The 22,957-nt window shown below is 42.3% G+C and overlaps 1 protein-coding gene across 2 annotated transcripts in view; it reads left to right on the forward strand.

The window, feature by feature from the left end:
- Positions 1 to 22,957, forward strand: part of IQGAP3 (IQ motif containing GTPase activating protein 3) — a 1,503,259-nt gene that overhangs the window by 410,230 nt on the left and 1,070,072 nt on the right. For both annotated transcript variants that reach the window (XM_069607146.1, XM_069607147.1), the window contains exon 16: positions 9,605 to 9,695. In XM_069607146.1, the coding sequence (XP_069463247.1) occupies positions 9,605 to 9,695 (91 nt within the window). The remainder of the gene's footprint in view (positions 1 to 9,604; positions 9,696 to 22,957) is intronic.

Here is a 22,957-nt window from a genome sequence, read left to right on the forward strand (position 1 = left end):
TGGCGACAAAACTGGGACTGACCCACTCTGGGGAGCTTTTCCCCAATGGGACATTCATAACATTGGAAACATTGAAGGAAAAGGCAGAGGTATCCGTGCTTTGTATTATAGATTGAGGCTGGCCATGCGTCAACTGCTCCCATCTTTCCCGATCAACCACCAATCGCTGGTATATTAGACAAATTGTTGTAGGGGGGTCTGGGCAATAAAGTGACATCGGTATTGTACGCCTTAAGCCTTAGTTCTAAGGAGGAAACTAAAGCCTCCCCTTGGAGGAGATGGGAGCAGTCTCTGGGATACAAGATTTCGGAAGTGGTCTGGCGGTTCTGCTGCGAGATGACAAAGGGGGGCCATCGACACAAGGTTTAAGCTGATCCACTCTAAATACCTGCACCAATTTTATTACACACTGATAAAACTGAATGGATATTTTCCTGAAACCTCTGGTAGGTGCACAATTTGAGATTGTGCATCTGCAGACTTCCTTCATGTGGCCTGGAGCTGTCCTGTTCAACATTCCTTTTGGGAGCAGGTGTTTGAGACGATCAGAGAGGTCTCTGGGCAGTATATAAAGCCAAACCCTTTGATGGCTCTGTTGGGCTATACTAAACCGATTTTAAGCGTACTGGTGGGATTACTCCTGATTTTGGCAAAATTACTGGTAGCAATGTTGTGGAGTAGGAAAAAGAGCCCGAAGATTGCTCAGTGGAAGGCGGACATTGTGTACTGTAATGACATGGAAAGCGGCTGGGGCTCCCTATCCCATAACCAGCAAAGTGATAGACGCACATGGAACACCTATGTGCAATAACTAATCAGACAATCGAAGGTAGGAATGGTGGAACCTGCCACACCCTAAATCAAAGAGAAGCAAAATGGAACAATACACTGCTATAGTGCATAGACAAATTCTTTGTGCCCCACTTGTATGCTGTGTATAATGGAAAAGAGCATAATGAAGCGCTATCTGATAACGGCACAAAGTAATGCTTGATATACAGAATGTAATGGGAAATGCTGAATGGTACAGAGGGGTGGAAACAGGGTTTGGGAACTGTTGTCACACTGGTACCGGTTATGTTTTTAAAATGCCAATAAAGAAAAGTTTTTAAAAAAAAGATATTAAATTATTTGCGAAACCTTTGGCGAATAGATTGGATCAATGTGTGGGGGATCTAATTCATAAATGAGGCTGTTTTATGAGACCGATTTGGCTATGAAACATCAGACATATTAGAACACCGTAGTGGTGTTTCCACCAACCTGATTGGACAATCTGTGGGCTATACGAACTAGTAACTAGCCTGCATGCAGATGTAATTGCTTTGGTTTGGGTGAATGGTGTACTTTCAGATACATTTCCTTTAACAAGAGGCACTAGACTGGGGTGCCCATTGTCGTTTTTTTTGTTCAATAGTACCCTGGATCCTCTGGCAGCTTACATTACACAAGAGCAAGCAATTCTTGGAATATGTGCTGGAGGTCGTACATTTAAAGTATTGTCCTTAGAAGATAGTGGAATTTAATGTGAAGAAACTAATTGAGGTGATTTCAGGTTGATGTGAGGAAATAGACGAAACTGCAGTTGAACACTTGGGCTACAATAAATGCCATCAGGAGGATGACTCTACTCCCCAAGGTTTTGGATAAAGTTCAATCACTTCCATTGAAGTTTAATAAAAAGCCTCTTCAGAAGATTGATGTTCTGTCAGAATTTTCTGTGGTGCAATAATAAGCACCCAACAATTCTGCGATTATGTTAATGCATAGTGTTAAGGAAGGGGGATTTGGATATCCAGATCTTGGTAGCTATAAGAAATCTGCGTATTTTGCATTAGATGAGAACCCTCCACTGATTTGGGTAGATTTAGAAAAGGTGATGTCCCACTACGCATTGGATCTGCCCACGGTCTACTACTGCAAATAACACACAAGGAGCATAAGGAAGTTGTCGGAAGCGGCTGTAACAAACCCATACAATACAGCTTGACGACTTGTGTTTCGTGTGCCCTGCGTGTTACATGCTGCGTGTAGGGTCCTTTCCTCAGCCCCTACGGTCTGTGGCGAGGGACGACCGAACGAGCGAGAGACAGCAGAGCCGGTTCGGGCCTCGTCTGCATCGCGGGCAGTGGGCGAAGGATTAGAGAAGAGCTCTGAAGGCTCTGTGGACTCGTGGATCAGCGAGGGAACTGAGCCATGAGACGAAGGAAGCGATTAGGCGCTGACTCGGAAGAGGGAGGTAAGGGTCTACTCCTAGGCTACTGGGCTTTGCTGCTGGAGCTTATGAGTGGTGCCGCAGCATCTTAGAGATAGCCTGGGAGCCAGGAGGTGGAATTGAAGTGGAGTGGAGCTAGACCCGGAGCAGCAAATCCGATAGTGCTCCAACAATAGCTCTATCCCCATTGTTCTCCCTCCCCCATCCCTCTCCACTCCCCCTCTTTTATTCCCTCTTGCCTGCCTATTATAAACCCCTCCCACCCACCCTGCTGCGCTCCCCTCCCCCCCTCTTGATACCTAATGACAAGAGGTGGGTGTGGAACGTGCATTTTGGGGGAAGTGCAAGTGAATACCCTAAAGTGACACCTAGGATGGGCTATTCTATCTTTGCCTTGTCTCATTGGTGATCACTGGGATTCCACCAACTGAACGATTGGTGACCCTGCTGTTAGCTGGGGAGATCTTGAGCCTCCCTTGTGAAGGACTATAGAGCTAACCGAGAACTCAAGCAGAGGGTTCGCAATATATAGAAGGACCAAACCTATATAGATACAGAATTTACAGTTGCCGCAACATTATCAGGAGACTGCGGGCCATGTGCCTTTGATCCCGACGCGGATTGGAAACGGTCTCTGGTAAACCGAGTATTGTGAATAGTATCCAACTAACTGAGATTGACAGTGTGTAGAAGGCGAAGCACCTTGGAAATTTAATTGGTTCAACATAAGGGGACTAACAATTTGTTGGTCTAATGCAATCAGGAAAAGAACGGAATCAAACTACATACAATTTAAGAAAAACCAAGGTGATAACAACAAACCGGAACCTTGCTAATAAGGAGGGTGAAATGGAAAAATCTAGGTCCAAAAAGAAAGCAAGGAAAACGTCTCCTGCAAACCAAGGTGTGATCACTGAATTTTTCCCACTGAACGCAGCTCGTGAAATAAATTCCACCACGATTGAAGAAGATATACCTGCTCATTGCGAAAAGGAGGCTCTAACCTCGTTAAATTTTGAAGACATCGATAACAACTCGTTACTAGATCTATGTCTAAATATCCAAAGTAGTATGACACCACACCCTGACACAAGGCCAAGCAACAATGGAATACAGGCAGACAGACTGACCACACCTCCGAGAACATCAACTGTGGGAGTTGGCTTAGACAGACTGCCAATCTCACCTAACCTAGCAATGGTTTCAATAGAGGATGTGCCCGAAGTTGAAACAGAGTCCCTGGATAAGTCCTATCCAGGGGCAGTAGAAATAGCAGAAATCCAGGCATCAGTAGCATCATTACAATTTGCGCTCTAACGATTCTGCTTAAAATGTCTGGGCGAATATTGGCTAATACTGAGGCACTTTCCACAGAAAATAAAGGAAGATTGATATCAGCAGAAGATGTAGAAGCAAATCTCTCCGAAGCCATCCATATTGCTAATGAAACTGAAGAGCAACAAAACTTGGAGATTGATCAGGACGTGGGTAGCCCTGACCCATTCTTTTCAAGAAAACAGCCGAGACTAGCAAGAAGGGCCGGAAAGGGCAAAAGAGCTAGTATCACGACACGCCCAACGCCAGAGCAGGGCGTGACAGGATTGCCTACCAAAAAGAGCAGGAAAAGTGGCAAGAGCCAAGAAACGGAAGGCAGCCAGTGGGGGAATAACCTACTAGCTGTCTGCTTCCTGCAAAAGCGGTTGAAAACGAGCTGGAAGAGGAGATAGAGATTGTGGAGTTGGAAGAGGTGTGCAACCGAGAGGCCACCAATATAGACGAGGCATCAAAACTTCCTACAGAGCTAGAAAATCCAGGAACCACAGTAGCTGCCGTCATGGAAAATAAAGGGGAGACGAGAGGAAACGGTGTATGCCTGATCAAGAATGTGTATCATAGCAAGGTCAGCAAATGGCTATCGTGTTCTGAATTCTTGACAAGACTAGATTCTGTTGCACAACTGCGGGTCCTCAAATCCGATGACTTTGTATTTGTTGAGCCCTTGGAAGGTCCTAATTCTAAAGTATCTGCGCTACACTGTAAGTTCCTGGCTACAGCTGAATTATTAAGAAATTATAGAGAGGAATTAAAAGCAGTGGATGTTGAAGTGGATGCTGATCTTAATGAAATTGACCCGAATTGCCCAATGGAAGAAGCGGATATTGCTTTGGTAACAACAGATTGCTCAAGCTTACCAAAGGGAAAGAAGGTTGATGCATTAGAAGTCCAACACATGCTAAAAAAGTTAGTAGACGCACTTACCGAGATTCTATCCAAACAATGAGATCTAACCATATTATCTTGGAACTGCCGAGGCTTGGCCAATCTCCTATCTCCGGGAGGGCTCAACAAAGCTACTTGATAAATATAGCTGCTTCTGTTTACAAGAGACTTGGGCCATCAACCCTCTAATACTGGATGGCTATGTGCTATACCATTCGGCAGCGAAAAAGGCAGGCCATATGGTGGACTGACCATATGGGTGGCTAATACACTGGGTTCAAGACAGATTGACTGCAACCTTGAAAGCAACATGATAGCAGTCGAAGTAATTTTTGACTGTAAGGATCCTAACGGCTCTTTTTTGCTTGTGATCTTATACAATCCACCTGGGGCGAAGTTAAGCGAACAATTGCAGGACTCTCTCCAGGATCTATTGGCTAATTGGTTGTCTATATCTAGCGACACAGGAATAATTGTTGTTGGAGACTTTAATTGCCATATGTCAGGGCATGAGAGTAAAATGCAGAACCCTAGATTAAAAGCTAGAGGAGTTATGGCTCATAATAAAAGAGATCTTGAGGGTGGAGCATGGGAATATTTGTTTGAGTCCTGGGACATGGAAATGCTTAACGGCAGAACAACTAGTGACAATCCTGGGCACCATACATGGTCAAATGGGAATTCATATAGCACATTGGATTATGTATTTGCATGCCCTAGGATTCAGCAGGTGATGGATATGACGGTGATCTCCAATGAATGGAGCAACCATGCCGCCTTGAAATGCGAGATCAGTATTCCCAGAGAGCAGTCTTTGCCCAATAATATAGGTATGGTAAAAACCAATACAACAGGTACCAGGATTTCCTGGTCGGATAAAAATATTTCCCTTGCTATTGAGGCTCTGGTGGTACCAGATTACAGCAAGCTTCCTAATTTTAACGAGCTGTCAATTGACTGTATAGAGGACTGGGTCCAAGCTTTTGCAGGAAAGCATGCAGGGATACCAGTGGTGTCAATGATAAGATCGGAGGGGGAAAAACTGCCCTATGACAAAACGATCAGAGATATGAAAAGGTACCTCAGAGCCAAGCTCCGTAAGGCCAAGAAAGATATGGTCCTTGGGGAGAGATGCTATGCAAAAGTCAGAGGGATTAAAAACTGATATAGAGCAGCCATTAAAGCAAAAATAAGAGCAGACAAATTACTTGCCTGGCAAAGAATGGTGAAGACCATATGTGAAGGAAAAACACGTAACATTTGGACCCTTCTGGGCAAGGCGAGAGGTGCCCAAAATAGGGCATTGACTAACCCCATTGAAGCCAGAGTGTGGGTAAAATTCCTGGAAAATCGGAATGCTGAGGACGATAAACGAACAGTACTGGACATTCCCCCACTAGTAGCTCCGTTTGATATATCATATGAACTTATTCTGAATAAAATTAAAGAGATAAAATCCTCACGAGCACCTGGCCCTAATGGACTGGCCAATATTGTTATTAAATCGTACCCCGAGTTTTGGGCCAACTTACTGAGAACACTATTTGAGAAAATCTTAAAATCTGGCAAAATACCCCGTTCATGGCAAACAGCAATATTAATCCCCGTGTTTAAAAAGGGAAATAGACTTGACCCTAGAAACTATAGGTTGCTCTCAATGTTAGATGCCACGGGGAAGATATTTGCCTCACTCTTGCTGAAAGAACTACAATTATGGGCAGAGGGTTCTGGTGTACTGTCCAAATTTCAAAGTGGGTTCAGACAGGGCTACTCCACCTCCCATAACAACATGATTATGGACATCTTACGAGCTAGAGCTCTAAGAGGAGGGGCTGCTCCACTATATGCCTTATATATAGACTTCTCAGCAGTCTTTGATTCTATCCCCAGAAGCCGCTGTGGTGGAAATTGAATTTAATGGGTTGTCCGAAAGGTTTATTATATTATCTAAGACTCCTACATCAAAATAATTCAGTGAAACTGAAATTAGACCAAGAGGGTCACACAACTGCTAACGTTACACAAAATAGGGGAGTAAAACAAGGCTGTGTTACAGCACCTTTAATCTATAATCTTTGTGTATGACATCCCTTAAGCAATATCTGCCGCAAGCAACTGCCCACCTAAAATTGGTAAAGCCTCCTGCCGCGTATTAGCATACGCCAACGATCTGGTGATTTTCGACTATACTATTAGTGGGATACGTAGATCAGCGGCTGCACTTTGGGAGTACGCTGAGGTGAACGGCCTTAGCATTAACTTGGGGAGAACAAAGGTTATGAGATACACTAACAAGAAAGTATCCCGTGCATCACTTACGGTTGGCCTGGTGAATATTTCCTATGTTCCCCAATATTGATATCTGGGTATTGATTTCGAAGTCACTGGTGACTACGTGGCCTGTAAACAAGTTCGCACTATTAGAGCGGCGCAATTGACTGCCCTGTTTTACAGGTTCACTGTTCAACAGTGCGGCTTCACACTGTGGGGCGCTCGCCAGCTTTATATACAAGCTTTCTCTCCGGCCATAATATATGGGCTGGAAGCCCTACTGGAGATTGATCTAAGGTGGCTGCAGGTGATTGAAGGTAGATTCTGGCGCTGCTTTCTTGGCCTACCTCCCTGTATCCCAATGGCCATTATTAGACTAGAATTGGGCTTGATCTCTCTAAAGGCATTAGTATTGAAGAAGCAAGCTTCACTATATTTAAAAATGACTCGAGCTACTAGTAATGGATTGTTAACAGCTGTCCATCAGGAAATGGCCTTGGAGAACTCGGTTCGCACAACTATCGATCAGATGTCCAAATTGTACCATGAAATAGGTTGGCAATCTAGGGATGGGGTTATTCAGAAGCTCGAAGGGCTCTGTGCAAACGAATAGAGCTCTGGGATTGGATTGAGAACTTTGAACATCTGTGGAGTCTGAGAAGTTATAAATTTGTGCAACATAGATTGTACGAGTTCAAGAAACCACAGAGATATTTGAACATCTGTCCATCAGCCAGACTTAGACGGTTTATCTTGCTACTTAGATTGGAGCAACTCCCCACGATGATGGTCACGGGCAGAAAAGACAAGATTGCGGTCTCATTGCGAATATGCCACCTATGCAAAGTTCAAGATCAGCTGGAAACGGCAAAGCATCTTCTGACTGAATTCCCTGAAATGGCTAGTACGTTTAATCCCCGTCTGGACAGTTATGCCCATGATAATAAGTATATCAAGGACGACCTTTTTTGACACCACTGTATGTATTCTAATAGCATGCGCCTGCTGACGGCCTTGTACACCATCTGGCTGAGGGTCGAAGTTAGTTTGGGTATAACACTTTAAGTAATTGATTACCCTATTGCATTTTAATATCGTACAGATAACTGTGTGTTGTATATCTGATTGTATGAAGATAATTTTCAATTTTTTTACATTTTCACATGTTTTATTTTTATGATATGACTTTTTGTATATATATTCAGATTATGTAGTATTTGTTATTTTATAGGTTTTGTGCAAAGTTTATAATTTAAACTATATCACAATAAATAAATAACTACGCATTGGCCACTGTATATTCAATGGGGAAGACACTGAAGATTTGTTTGTAGGTTGCCTTTGATTACAGCTACATGGGAAGCTCTTACTTGGTGGTTATTGGATAATAATCAAAATGTGTGGTTACATTATGATGCATCGCTGTGGCACAACCCAGTGCTTCAAAATGCAAACAAGTCCTTATACTGCTGAAGTTGGATCCCTAAAGGATTGTTGAGTATTTGTGGTGCCTTGGCGAAAGAATGCATGGTGAGATTTGCTTCATTGTGTCCTACATTTCGCTTGGGAAAGCGTGAGCTTGAAAGATATACAGCACTTAACTCTGTTTTCTCGTAGGCTGGGCATGATGGACACTTCACTGGCCAGTAGGCCGGAACTTTGTAAGGCATTTGACTCGCTGCCCCCAGTGCTCTCAACATTTCTTAACATGATGCATGTAAAACCTGCTTATGCCGAGTGTTGGGACAAATTATGACAGTTGTGGGCAATGGAGATGAATTGTGATATTTCAATAGAGCATTGGGATTACTTAATGAGGCAGGATTAAGCCAACATTTGATTTAAAACTACGACACATTCAACAGAAGATCCTAGGAAGTCTGTACTGGACACCTTTTCGAATTAATGTTTTGTTTTTTGGAGAAGGGAACTTTTACTAAATGCTTTTTGGCAATGCACCAGGGTTCAGACTTTTTGGAAGGATGTATTGGATAGGCTGGATGTGATATTGAATAGAGCTTTTCCTAGGTGGCCTACTAAGGTTATTCTGTTGTCAGGTGTCAGCAGATGGTAGATTACTTATAGTCACAGTTGGTGGATTTATAAGGCTTTCGTAATGGCTTGAAAGCAAATTCTGAGTGTTTGGAAAACTAGGAAAAAGCTGCATGGGGAAGAATGGCTAGCTGATTTACAGGTTATCTAGTTATAAAAAAAAGTTTGTTTTTGAAACTTGGGAGGACTTATATTTGCAGGTGTTGGCTCCTTTTAATGACTTATATGGTTAATGTTAAATTAATGTTCCATTGTAAATGTCGAATAGGAAGAGGCTGCATTGTTTCGTGTGTTTGTGTCTTTGTTGGTTCTGTGTTTTATTGAACTTCGTTACAGGATTGTATTTTTTGTTTAGGCATCTGATTGTGCTCAGGATATGTCGTGAAGTTCTGTTGGATTATTTCCTGACACAGTGGGTTTGCTTATTTTCTAAACTATTTAATGTGTATTTTGTTGATGATTTCCTGTTTAATGAAGTTACTTTGTCTTGCTTATTGGAAATTCAAAAATGTAAGTTTCAAAATTGAAGTTACAGAACATGATGAATCCTTTGCAGCCAAGTCTAGGGGGAAGTCTTGCTGACTGTTTTAGAGTTAACTTATTGGTTTAGTGTCAGTAAATATAATGTCTACTTATTGGTCTCAAAGGTAGGGTGGAAAATGTATTTTTAATCCTTAGGTTGGATGATTTGGATTCTTGTTGTGTCTGAATATGTTTAAGTAGGGACAATATACACTTCTGTTCTCCCAAGCTAAATGGCTAGCTAGTGTTGTGCTTTGTATGTTGCTTGTGTGAATGTACTTTAAAAGATGTTTTTAATAATGCAGCACATTTCATATTTTGTAGATGACGAGGGATGATGGTGCATTGCTCTGGTTGGAAGAGATCCGGGAAGGAGTTTCACAGGCTAACCAGGACACGGAGAGAGCAAGGAAAAGTGAGTATTCTACTGCCAATCTTAATTCATTAACCTCTGATTACAGAGGACAGTGATTGTGCTAAATGGTAGCCTATTTTGCGTAAGTGGTGCTTTCTTATTTTAATGGTATCTGAATCATTGACTACTACAACACATTTTTCATTCAAATGTATCTATGAAGGTTATAGTCATTGTGTGCTAAAACAGAAGCCCTGTACACCAAATGTTCACTATGCAGGTATTGTAAACCTATCCACAGCTTTCTATAAGAGTTTTGGATTGTCTGCCTACAAGAAGCAAATAAAATGTAAAACAAAATCTGCAACTCCTCTAAAAAAAAAAAATGCCACTAAATTGATCTCAATATGTGACTTGACAAATATATCAAACATTGCTAAAAAAAAAAAAGTCCACTCAAATGCCCTGTGATATTACACAGAACTCATAAGTAGAATGTAAATAAACACCTAATTTTAGCAAGCATTTAGCTAGGGTGCAAAGTACATTGAATCCCTACAGTTTGAAGATATTAACTATTTTAAAACCTATACAGTCTAAAACAATATTTAGCCTTATGCACTTATTTATATAAATATTAATTTCCACCATTTTGAAAATACTGGCCATCAACACAACCAAAGTTTTTTTTTTTCAGTAACTGTTCAGATAAGCATATTTCCTGGATGGTGTTAGGCAATGCTTGCAGACTCTGGGTTAGACGTTTGCCTCTTTGCACCTCCAGGGGAGGTCTGAAGAGACTTTTCCTATCTTAGAAGTACAGGGTGCTCATGTTGGACCAACAAACACTCATTGGCTAAAGTAGCAGGGAAGTCCTGTTTCGCTCTTAGGATGAGCTTGTTAACAAAGTAAAATTATTTAGATATCCTCCAGACATTATTGGCTCCATGACATTTGGACACCCCACCCCCTTCCCCGGATTTCAGCAAAAGTTTAAATTTGTAGCTTGCCGACAAAGTCGAAGGCAGGTAGCATTCCAGAAGTTTTCACATTTTTGCCACATCAGGTGAAATTACTTTTCCAGAGGATTTTTGCGAGATGGTGCATGCCGCCGAAGCTGTAAACCATGTTCACGGGGAAGGGAAACAAAAAAATGTGTTTCTCAACCGGTCCAGACACGAGAAACAAAACTCATGGTCACATAAGAAAACCATGTTTCAAGGACCTAGGATGCACAGTTTCCGAGATATTTGCACAGTAAAGAACTGCACCCTGCCAGGGTGAGGCGACAGGTGGAGAGAGAACACAGAAGGCCCCTTTATGAGTAGCACATCAACTCTCACCTCCCCCCAATGTCTGCTCTCGGGTATGCCAGCCACACGCACCCATTCTCAGTGCAGTTTACCTCAGGGTGCAAAGTACATCAAGCGATAAGCGAATTAGAACAGCGACCTACAGGATCAGTGTTATCCTGTCTGTCTACAGAACCCGTTTGAGGAAAAGGTACTTCTGCTAGTACACAATAAAATACACTACACATAATAAATACATATGTATTCCAAGAAAATTATTGTGGGTTTAAAAGGTTTGCAAAAAAGCCTTTCTCCTGAATTGTGAAAGTAGGAAAGTAAATTAGAGCCAAGTCGGCTCAGAACTGGAGGTGAGCTTCCAGCGATGGCTACTTGGTGGCGTTGTGGAATGTGTGACTTCGCTCAAATGGACTTTCCTATATATATATCCGTGAAAAAACTTTGTTAAAGGGACGTTATGGTTAAGTTGCACTAATAACCGATTGAATTTGGAGAAAATTATTTCTGATCTACCAATCTGGGAATTTCACTAGATATCTTGAGAGATATCCCAGTTTTCTTCTGCCACCAGAAATGTGTTTGAGATGGTTGGACTCTTAACACAAGTAAAGCTGAAAACCCCCAGAAATTAATCAGTTATGATAAGCTAAGCAACCATAACTCGTGCCACCACTGTGCTAAGACTAACATAGATGACATCACAAAAGTCATTGATGACATCACATCTGAGCCACTTGTTTTTTTCGCAGACAGATGTAGGCCAAGTGGTTTTGTTCACTGACGGTCAGAATATTAAAAGTTCAAAAGGTGCTATATATCTAGACGCTAACCTTGTCATATAATCTTAAAGTACTTTCTTTAGGGTCTCAGCTCCCAGCCAATAATCCCCACCAAATTCCTGCAATCAACGACGCTATAATGAATCCTCAATCCCTTCCTCCCCCCATGAACGATCTATAGAAGACCCCAATTCCCAAATATAGGTTTCCCATTCTGCTACCCCTTCCTTTTCCTTATTGAGTGTATTTCTGTGTTTAAATAAATATCTGTGTATGTACTGTTCGTGTGTTTTTAAAAAAAAATATCTATTTTTAAAGACCTGTTTGATGTCCACGGACAGCACGACTTTCCAGGCTGTAATCAAAATGGAGGTGTACTAGGAACACTGCGCCTGTCCGGCATGTCCGCAAAGTCATGAAGCACCTTTTTGTGGTTCTGGGATCCAACCCCTGTCCTACGGACACCTAGGCGCATGCGCACCTGATCCCCTGTGTCCTATGAACACCGTGCCTGTCCGTAACTGTTTTCTGCATGTGTCGCACTTTTAATTAGTTCATGGATCCCACTCCTGCGGACACCCGGGCGCATGTGCACGCCGTATCCCGCGTAATAGGTGTCCTACGGACAGCCGTCCTATCCTCTGGCCAATCCAAGGTGTTTTAAGCTGAAACTTCACCCTTGCATAGGACCTACACCATGCCCTGGTCGAGCTAGAAACTTCTTGTAACTTTTTGAGCCCCACCTGAGGCTCGAAGTGTCAGCGGAGCATGCGACTCTTCGAAGCGCACCCCTATAAAAGCCCACACTCCACTGTTGCTCCTCATTGTGTTTCTGGCCGACCAATACTGAGCACTTGATGGAGATTGGTGTCTCTGGATTCCTGCTTATACATACAACGGCATCCGTGACTTGTGCAGCTGCCACCTTACCACCACCTTCTCAGGGGCCTGGAGAGGGGAACAGGTGTGGTGATGCAGAGGGGGAATCAAGAAGACGAAGAGTATGAGGTAGTGGAGGTCCCTGCTACCAGCTGCCAGCGTGAGTCTTGGGTATGGAGGCTGTTTACCACTGTTGGGGTACCCAAAACCTGTGCGGCCAAGGTTCGCTGCACTGATGTTGTACTCGGTCACAGTAAGCCTGGGCTGTACAGCTACGGGATCGCCTCTGTGGCGACACCGAAGGTCTAACGACAAGGTAGCAGTTCGGAGGGTTGTCCCTTTTTCGAAGGCGGTAGCAGGTTGACTTCCTCTCTCGCATCCTCAACATCTGCTCCTGCCACCACAAGAGACACTCCCGTGGGGCAGAGGATCCCCGAGGATGCCTCGCAAGCCATACATGATGCAGTCGACCCAGACCTTTTGGAGAGTCCCTGTATTCTGTATGTACTGTGACGGAGCACTCTGCAAGGGGGAGCACTTTGGAAGTACTTACGATGCTGCGTTCTGGGAGCACGAGAAACACTGCCCCCTACCTAAGTGAGGCCCACCCAAAATCTTCCCCTCTCCACCTATCACATAGTCCCGCTGGTTGGTGCCCCTTCCCTACCCTCTCTTCCGTGTCATGTCTATAAAAAAAAGCCAAAGAAAATTACAAAACACAAAAATCAACAAAAAGCTGGCTCTTTTCTGAGCCACCTTTCACAGTTCAAAAATAGAAGTACCAAAAAAAGGTGCAGGCCCCTATGCAGTCTACGAAGTCCGTGGACAGCGCGGTAGTCCGCGGACATCTAAACAATGTAGGTTGTGGCGGCAGCTAAACCATTGCAGTCTTTTGCGGGAGAAATTCAGGGCTCTGAAAAGAGCCTTTAACACCTACTGCAAAATGTTTGCTAAACTTGCAAAAAGGGCTGCAAAGTATTCAGGATATTTTGAGGAAAAATATAGCAGAGTACCAGCTCCATCTCTACGAAAAATGTTGGTATTGTGAAATGTAATGTTTTGGTTATGGAAAGACGTCCTGCCAAAATCTCAAAAATGCACAAACAGCCTTGTTGACATTGCACCTCGCTTTCTCCATTTGCGGACCAAATGAACTGGAGCGCAGCCACATCTCTCTGGGCATTACGAGAAAAAATGAATCTGGAGTTTGGCAACATGTCCATCATTTTCCTAAATGTCTACTTCATTGCAAACTGCAGTGAAATTCCAGTTACATGGCCTAAACTGTACCCTCCACAATGAACAATAATAATGGCTGGATGTTGGTGCGTCACCAAAGTGAGAGCAAGCCCACCCACTTCATGCCGTGCACTCCATACCACTGCACATAAGCATGATCAAATCCAGGCTGTGTACCCACCCTACGCTGCTCTGCATACACCTGTAACCAATGGTTCCACAAGTCCCCCAAAATCCACACACTTTCACCTGAAAGACACAGCCATAGCCATCTGCACTCCTCTCTGCAAACAGACTTTCTGCCACACTCTCTCCTTGCATACCACACTCAGGAAACCTTATTGGCCAATCCACTAGGCTCCACAGTCCCATTTCCATGCCTGCAATCCTCAAAAGCCCTGGATGTGGCACGTGCCATCTCCGGATAAATCGTCCAATTCAAGGGGGCGGGGAGAGAAATGTATCCCAGGGATGGAGATTTTCACTTCAGTGATGGCTCTGAAAAGAGGCTTTTTTAAGTTGCCTGGAAACAAACGATCTTTTTTTGCCTTTTCTCTTGTTTTTTCTTTGCACCCTTACTTGAACCTCTTCAAACCATTCCTTAGATTATAAAGGAAAATGGCATTTCCAATGTTTGACAAATGAATGCCATCTGAAGTTAAAAAAAAATGCACTCAGATAATTAATGTTCTCATTCTCAAAAGAGAACATCCCAACACGACACAAAAACGAAGATATGCCTCCATTTACTAGGCACCTTCCTGCATCTTGCTGAGGACAGAAGACATTGGGGCAGTTCCATAGTGCTCTAGATGGTATCTGTGAAAGTAGCACCTTGGCACATGGAAAAAGCAGATTAGTCCCTTCAGCAAGTCCTGCAGTGCACTGTTAAAACTTACTGCACTGATGCACCCCAAATACAGTCTTCCACAGTGCACCACATGAACATCTGGAGTATTGAAAGTGCCCATATCCCGACAAAGTGCAAGCACACCTTGCAAATTGCAGCCAAGCACATCAACACAAAGCCTCCGCTCCCTCAAGTCCAAGATTGGCAGAAATGCCACTTCTCTCTGCATACCTCTGCAGATCACTCACAAAGCAATCTCCCGCCATCGACCCACTGACTCTCTCCATCTCTGCAACCACAGCCACCTTCACTACACACAGCAATGAAAAATAGTATTACCCTCTCTTCCTATAAAGCACAACCTGAGCACCTGACTGGCTAAGCCCGACAGTTCCATTTCCATGCCAGGCATCCTGAGAAGACCTGGATGTGGCATGCCCTGTGCACGGACTACCGCAGTGTCTGTGGATCCCGTAACAAAGGACAGCCCTTCTTCCCTTTCCACTTCACTCTTTGCAGCACTCCCTCATTGGCTACTGTCAAGCAGTCACACACCGATCGTATCAAGAACTCTACATCTAACTCTGTCATTTCAATTCAACATTTCAGATGTACTGTTCAACACTCAGAGGTAGAGTTCTCTTGTTACTCACAAGCACTGTCATGATGCCTACCCCCTGGCATCCGGATCGAGTCTATCAGCCCCGGGAGCAGGCATCCAGATACTCATTAAAACCCCAACAGCCCCGGCTGGGGGCTGTTTGGATTCAGTCCTGGCGCCTTAGGCGCCAGGCTCATCATAGAAAGTCCTGGCGCCATAGGTGCCCGCCTCATAGACTTTCCTTACTGTATGCAGACCATGCTGCAAATGAGTCCAAGCCAACGTGAGGCCTGGATGGGACTATTTTATTACAGGGACTATTTTTTACTCTGGTGTGGTTCTGGGGAACTTCTTACCTGGGACTACTTTGCAGGCTATTTAAACCACGCCCGAACAGCAGCTCATGCCTTGTGTTATTCTGCATCCAGCAGCGTAATGCTCACCGTGTCTGCAAGTCAGCATCCAGTCTTCTGCCACGCCCGCCTCGAATCCGGAGCTCCTAGACAAAAGGAAAAGAAAGGAGAAGAGGTGAGATCACTGAGATTATTTGATTCCTTACCTGATTCCGGACCCAGCACATCTCCGAGCCTGGAAAGGACATTACTTCAGCACGCGTCGCTTCGCCAGTCCACCGCATCTTTCAACTTCGTCGAAACCCAGCACCTGGGGGTAAAACAAAAGGAATAACAAGGTGAGCCAAGAAAAACGACAAAGACAATCTCTTTGCCACCATAGGCTTACCTGCTTTACCACCGGAGGTATTATCCTTTAATTCGCCACATCTTTCTATGCCGCACCTATAAAGGGAGAGAAAACAGCAAGTTAAACTCATGCAACTTTTACCGGACAGTGTTTGGTAATACAGACTCTTACCTGAACGCCATCAGCTGTCTCCAGGCAATATTCTTTTGGACCCAGCTACAACCTAACGAGGGAATGGAACAAGAGTGAACATAGGACATATTGTACTCTTTGAACTTTATAGACACTGGAGTCAATATTCCTCCGGAACTCCTCCAGTACCTTTAAACCAGTGAAGTAACTGGTATTTACGCGCCCCTGCATGCCTTGCAGGATGGAGAGCTCATCATTTAAAAACATAAGGTGAGGTTACCAAGAGGGGATATCGGAGGTGATTAGTGGGGAGAATGAGAACAGTTGGGAGGGCCATCACTAAAGTCCACGGGTGGCTAAATCTCTTTCTCCACTTGCAGGAGAATACTTCTACGAGTCCAGCAGACAAGATTAGGCAGGCCAGTCCAGACTGTCATCTCTTCACTACGCATCACGTTGGTGGAGACCGCAGCTGTCTGGGTCCGATCGACGCCCCTGTGGGAACCAGGTGAGCGTAACAGCACCTTCATCAGAAACTAGTGTAAAATTCTCCAAGAGTTCTACTTCAAGATTCATCCACATCTGCAACCATCAACACAAACTACAGGTATGCATATATTTTTTTAAGTACATTTCCAACTCTTTTACAAATGCACATGAACAGGGTTCCTGCCACTTACCCTGCATATCCTACTTAATAATCATACTGTAATTTGTCCCATCTCCTGACATCTACTTACAATGTGTGCTTCAAAAGTTGTATTTTAATTAACACTTTCATAAGTTTCAAAACCCATATTTCAATTGTAGCTGCACTGTGTGTGTGATTATTTTTTTGTAAAAAAAAAAAAAAAAGAAAAAACACATTGGGAAGGTTTCCACATGTTGTGCCAGATCCTATGTGAAACTTCAATATATTACCACAACATACATGCTTGCCCATATAACCCATTCGAATGTGCACACTATTATTTTCTTCTTTCATTTCGTCACTTTTAAAACCACTTCTCCCACTAACAAAACTGCACTAAAACTGAAAATCGAAAACTGGATGCATGTTATTGAAGCATGCCATGTACATGGATTGAAAAATGACAAAATCCAATGCATTTAAAACTATTCCTTGCAGCACCATTTTAAGAAAATTAATAAATACAGGTGTACATTTACAGCAGTGATGTGTGTAATTTGTAATAAATGAAACAAAATGGACACAATTTTTGCAACATAATGCAATAGCACTCACATACCAAGCATGCATATGCGGGAAAGATAATAAGACTGCACACACTGACAATCTCCTTTCTAATCTGTATATGCTTATTGGCGTCTCCATTTTTCCTCGGCACACTAGAACTTGGAGTACTCGGTTTCTAATACAAAGAATACAACAAGAACAACTCACACACTTTCAAAACTCTAGCCCCATAGGGCATACTTATCACGGAACCACTGGCCCAAATACCAACGCTGCTCATGCTCCCATGCCCCTATTCCCATACAGCGCGATGCAACTGCACAGAAATAGAAAGTCACACTTACCACCACCTGACTTTCCAGGCCAACATGACCTGTAATGTCCTAGTGACACTGGGAAAGGTAGCTGTCAAACAATTATTAGGAATCTGGTGGCAACCAGTCTGCTGCAACAGCTGTGTTACAACCATACTCATATTCACGTGCAAGGTCTTCTTGTACTACAATTATTTTGCCATTACCACACATACCCATTAATTTTCTTCTTTCCCAATTGCAGTGAAGAACAGCTTCTTGAAAGACCTCAATGTCTCTCCTAGAAGATAACCCCAAAAAACAACTCTTCACATCATACAAAGTGCAGTAGTGTAGTAGTATTATTTCTGTTACTCATGCAGTGTAACCATATAGTAGCCTACAAAATGTTATCCGTACCAACAGAATTTACTTCACTTTAGTTATTCACCTCAGCAGGCACACTCTTTCTATTCTCATCTGAACACCAGTATCGTCACACCCACTAGTATCATGAAAACATAATGTCTTTACCGCATACACAGTACACTGTCATACGCACTGAGCTAAGCCCCTCGCACACCTACACACACAGCTACTATTACAACCTTCCCAACCAGAACTAACAGCCCATTCCGCAATCACACAGCCCTCTATTTATGTCTTCCCTGATATTCACAGTCATGCACAATGCACATAAATACATTGCACAACTTTCAAACCCACTTTCCTTTTTTCTCCAAGAAACAGAACCGAATGCCTACCAAAAATCTGTAGAAAACAATGAAAAAATAGAGCAGATAAAACTAAAAGCTTACAAATACTCATCCACCTCTAGCAGAATGTATAGTATATGTTCTAACAAAACAGCTAATAGGCAATCAACAAAACTAAAGCAGCCAGCAGGAAAAAAAAACTATCGCCCCTCTTCCAAAAAGTAAAAATAAAAAGAAATGCATTAAGAAGAATAAAACTACTGCTACATCTACCAATTTTAACGTAGCCACAGTTAAGCATTCCAAAAAATGTATTTTACAAAATATTTTCCACCGTAGAGTACTTCACAATCTTATAAAAACAGCAGAGAAATCACGCTCAACCCTTACAAATTACTGCAAAATACTAATCCTGGAAGCTCTCATTGACTGTGCAATGCTCCTCAAAAGAAAATGGTTTATTATTTTTAACCAGAATTAAACCACAAAAAGTACTTCGAAACATGCACAATGTCTACAGAGATACCTTTGCAAACTTCTGTGCACGTGAGTGAATTCACACAACCAGCAAAGAACCAAATTTCAATGACGATGCATACAAACAAGAGCAGAAAAAACCAATTGCCGTATATAGCAGTGGCCGAGGGTATGAAGTGGTAGACAACGCCATTATGGCAGACAAAACCCTTGTCGAAGAAATTTCCCCAACAAAGTTGCAATTAACTCTCCATTCCACCGAACCAATCTGTTCAGTCTACAATGTCCCTGTACCTCAATGTGTAACGTACAGAAGCAATCCTTCAAATCTTTACGGCAATTCCGCAATCACTATGTGAAAGTAAAAGAGAAAATTAGAATAAAAACTTTGCAAACCATGGGCTCCTGTCCAGTCCACAGTTACACTGGACTGCAAGGACATTCATTAGCCTGCATTTCAGGACCTGCTTGCAAAAGAACCTTCCAACACATCAAAATGTTAGCAACACGCCATTCCATTCTATGGAATCTTGTCCAGAGACTGTACAATGCAAAAAGTCCTGCTTTAGAATGGCAACATTTTAATAACATTCTCCTACATGGGACATCCAAAGAACTCCTTGAAGAAATAGACCACATCCAAAGCAAATATTTTGGAAGTGAAGATCACTTAGAAAATCCAGTAACTTTAGAAAACAGTCGTGAAAATCATACAAATGCCAATCTTCTAATAAACACGTACAAAAAAGAAATGGCAAAGTTTAGGAGCACATCTGCTGAAGTACCAAACCAAGTAAGTGTGTTGTCACAGATCATTTTATACAAAGAGCACCAAAGTCTGTTGATATAACGTACAAAATAGAAGACAATGAGGAATCCCACTTGTTCCAATTAGCACTCTATCTTATAGCAGAAAACAAATGCAAAATGACTAACCCCTCAATACTTTGCACATACTGTTATACAAAGCTTGATAACCAAATGCCTTCACGAGCTATCACTAATAACTTGGAAATATTCCCACTTCCAAAACCCCTCCCAACAGCTTCATTTGTATGAGAGCATTATAATCCAAACAGTGCAACCATTTCAAGCCATAATAAGCCTTCAGCCCAAAACAGCCAAATTGCCTCCTTCCGAATTACTAAAAGGCATTTATGGCAAAGTAGTTTATTTGCCATTAGATCTTAAAGCAAATGTAGACACTCTAGGAGTGCAACAGGCAATAGATCAATCTTTGATTATACTAGTGAATGGTGTACCAACAAAAGACAAATAAATTTGGCAACAACTAGTAGACTTAATAAAATTTAGAGAAGCCCTACAGTATCGTAAAGGGAACAATGAGTACTACAAAGAAATAAATATTGAAGAAAACCTAAGGGAAATCACAGAAATAATTCAGGATTCCTCCGCAACTGGCCAATTTGAACCTGTAGATCCTATCACGGCATCCAATATTTTAGACCAGTATACAATTCACCCACTGCACTCCAGAGAAACCATAGACAATGCACTAGGAACATATCAAATGCGTCAAGCTAAAGGATCTCCAATCAGCATATGGGAAAAAAGTGTAGAAGCAGAAGCCTTTCCTCTACTCTTTCCTACTGGGGAAGGGAAGATGAAAGATGCACACAAATAACAGCATCAGAATATCGCTCTTTACAAATATATTCTGTTGACCCCAGATTCAGACAAAACGTTGAATACATACTCCACCTCCTGTTTGAAAGTGAACTAGCAACTTATTTAGTGGCACTCACATTGATAACGGGTTCTAATTTTTTAAACATGTCTGCTACCCACTTGCTTTAAAAGATAAGACGGATGAAGTTTTGCAGTCAACTATCACAAATCTCTTGGCAAACGTGTGGTACAAGAGAATACTTGTTCCGACGTCACGATGATGTACGGTGTATGCTATGAAACCTTGGCCCACCCACATGGTTTGTCACTTTGAGTTGTGCAGAATATCTATTGGAGGACTTGCACGACTTCCTACGCATAGCAAACCAAAACAAAGAAGGGATAGACCTAAAAACTCCAGGAGAACTCTGCTCTCTTGGCCCTGTAAATGTATCAAGCTATTTTCACCACTGCTTTATTGCCATGCTGCACTTCATCTGTAATCAAACAATTCCTCCCCTCAGAGAAGTGAAACACTTCTTTTGGCGAAAAGAATATCGATCCAGAGGAGCACCACACATCCACATGCTTTTGTGGATAAACGATGCTCCTAAACCTGGTCAGGATGTGTTGCCACTGTTTTGCAGTTCATTCACAAATATGTAACCTGCAGCATCCATTCAGAAAGCACACATAGTGAGCTACATACACAATTTGTACGCTTCCAAAGACATAAATGTGTTAAATATTGTTGACTCAGATATAAACACAAAAGCAAATAATACACCAAATGCTACTTTGGTTTCCCTAGAACAGTTTCAGCAAAAGGACAAGTAAACCGCTTTATGTCTTCTGTTAGACGCAGTGTAAAGGGCAAATCGCCTAAAAACACATACTGTGTTAAAAGAAATTAAGCTTCAATGTACATCAATGGTTACAATGCAATCATTGCCTTCTTGTGGAATGCAAACGTAGATCTACAGTACGTTGCAGACAATTCCACTGCTGTTGCACCATATGTCACAGCCTACCTTACCAAAGCTACAAGACCTCTGGGATGACATATCATCTGACAAAACACTGTAACAAAAATGGTACAGCTTTGGCATAAAAATGCTCTCCAATAGAGAATGTGGATGCTACGAAATGCAAATCTGAACACATAGTCTGGCTAAACACTGGTCCTGCTGCATCCAGAAAGAGTGCTGAAAAACGTACCAAGACATAGAAACACTAGCCAAAAACGATCCCAACAGCCATGACATTTTGAAAAACTATTTATTAGCACATACTACCCAAACAGAAGTAGTGCTTTGGAAAACATGTGCCTATACCACATAGCCCAACATTTGTCGTGCAAGAATAATATTAAACCAGATGAAAAAAAATGGTAAATGCATAGCCAAAACTTTAGAAGGCAGACTCTTTAAACTTACCAAACCCAGCCTAATTACTCATATAAAGATAACATTTAAAACTCCTTAACATAGAGAACTTTACTACATGTCCCTACTCCAACTTTTTAAACCATGAAAGAAAAGATGATTTATTATGCACCCATGACTTCTTTGAAGATGCTTTCAATGCAAATGAAAGCAGTATAACAAATATCAATTTCAAGCAGTACAAAAAACATGTTGGACCAGGAATGCCAACAAGAGGAAGAAGTTAAAGCACAACTAAATGAAGACACTCCTGAGGGCAGTCAACCTTCTGTTACAGGAAGCCAAGAACCGCTTGGACACTCACTCATAGTAAATGAAGCAGGATTAGCCATGGCTGAAGTAGAAAACACCATGCGTCAATATGAGGAATCAGAAAAAAAACCTGGCTCTACTGAAATCACAACTCCATGATGAGCAACGTAGCATTTTCCTAGAAGTAACTAAAGAAATTGAACATGGTTTGCAGCACGAAAGTAAAACTTGTATCTGCCAAGCTATAAACCTGCACTCCTCTATGTAAAGGGTGAAGCTGGTTCAGGCAAAACATTCTTAATAAAAAAATCGTCAGCAAATTCCTCCAAAAAATAACAAACAAGCTTTCAGCTGTTCTAACAGTTGCAACAGGTTTAGCTGCCTACAACATAGGAGGTGTTACTTTACACAGACTACTGCTCCTGCCAGTAGAACACCAAATAAAGTACTACAAACTTTCAACAAAAGCTGCTATGGAGCTACGCAGAATTCTGAAACAAATGAAAATGTTCCTAGTGGATGAGGTGAGCATGGTCTCCAACCTAATATTGGCTTTGATTCACCTGAGATTGCAAGAGGTCCCTAAAACGGACTACGAAGAACTCTTTGAAGGAAAACACGTTATTGTTTTCAGAGCTCTCCTGCAATTAACACCAGTGAAAGGTGAACCTATTTTTAAAACCTTAGGACACAAACAGTGACAGCACAGGAAATGTAAATCTCTGGCAACATTTCCAGTACAGAGAACTAACTCAAAACATGCGTCAGTCTGCAGACCTCACCTATGTTGACATTTTAAAAATCATTCGGATTGGTCTTC

Source organism: Ambystoma mexicanum, chromosome 1p (genome assembly GCF_040938575.1).
Source record: "Ambystoma mexicanum isolate Mex_15411 chromosome 1p, UKY_AmexF1_1, whole genome shotgun sequence".
NCBI lineage: Eukaryota > Metazoa > Chordata > Amphibia > Caudata > Ambystomatidae > Ambystoma > Ambystoma mexicanum.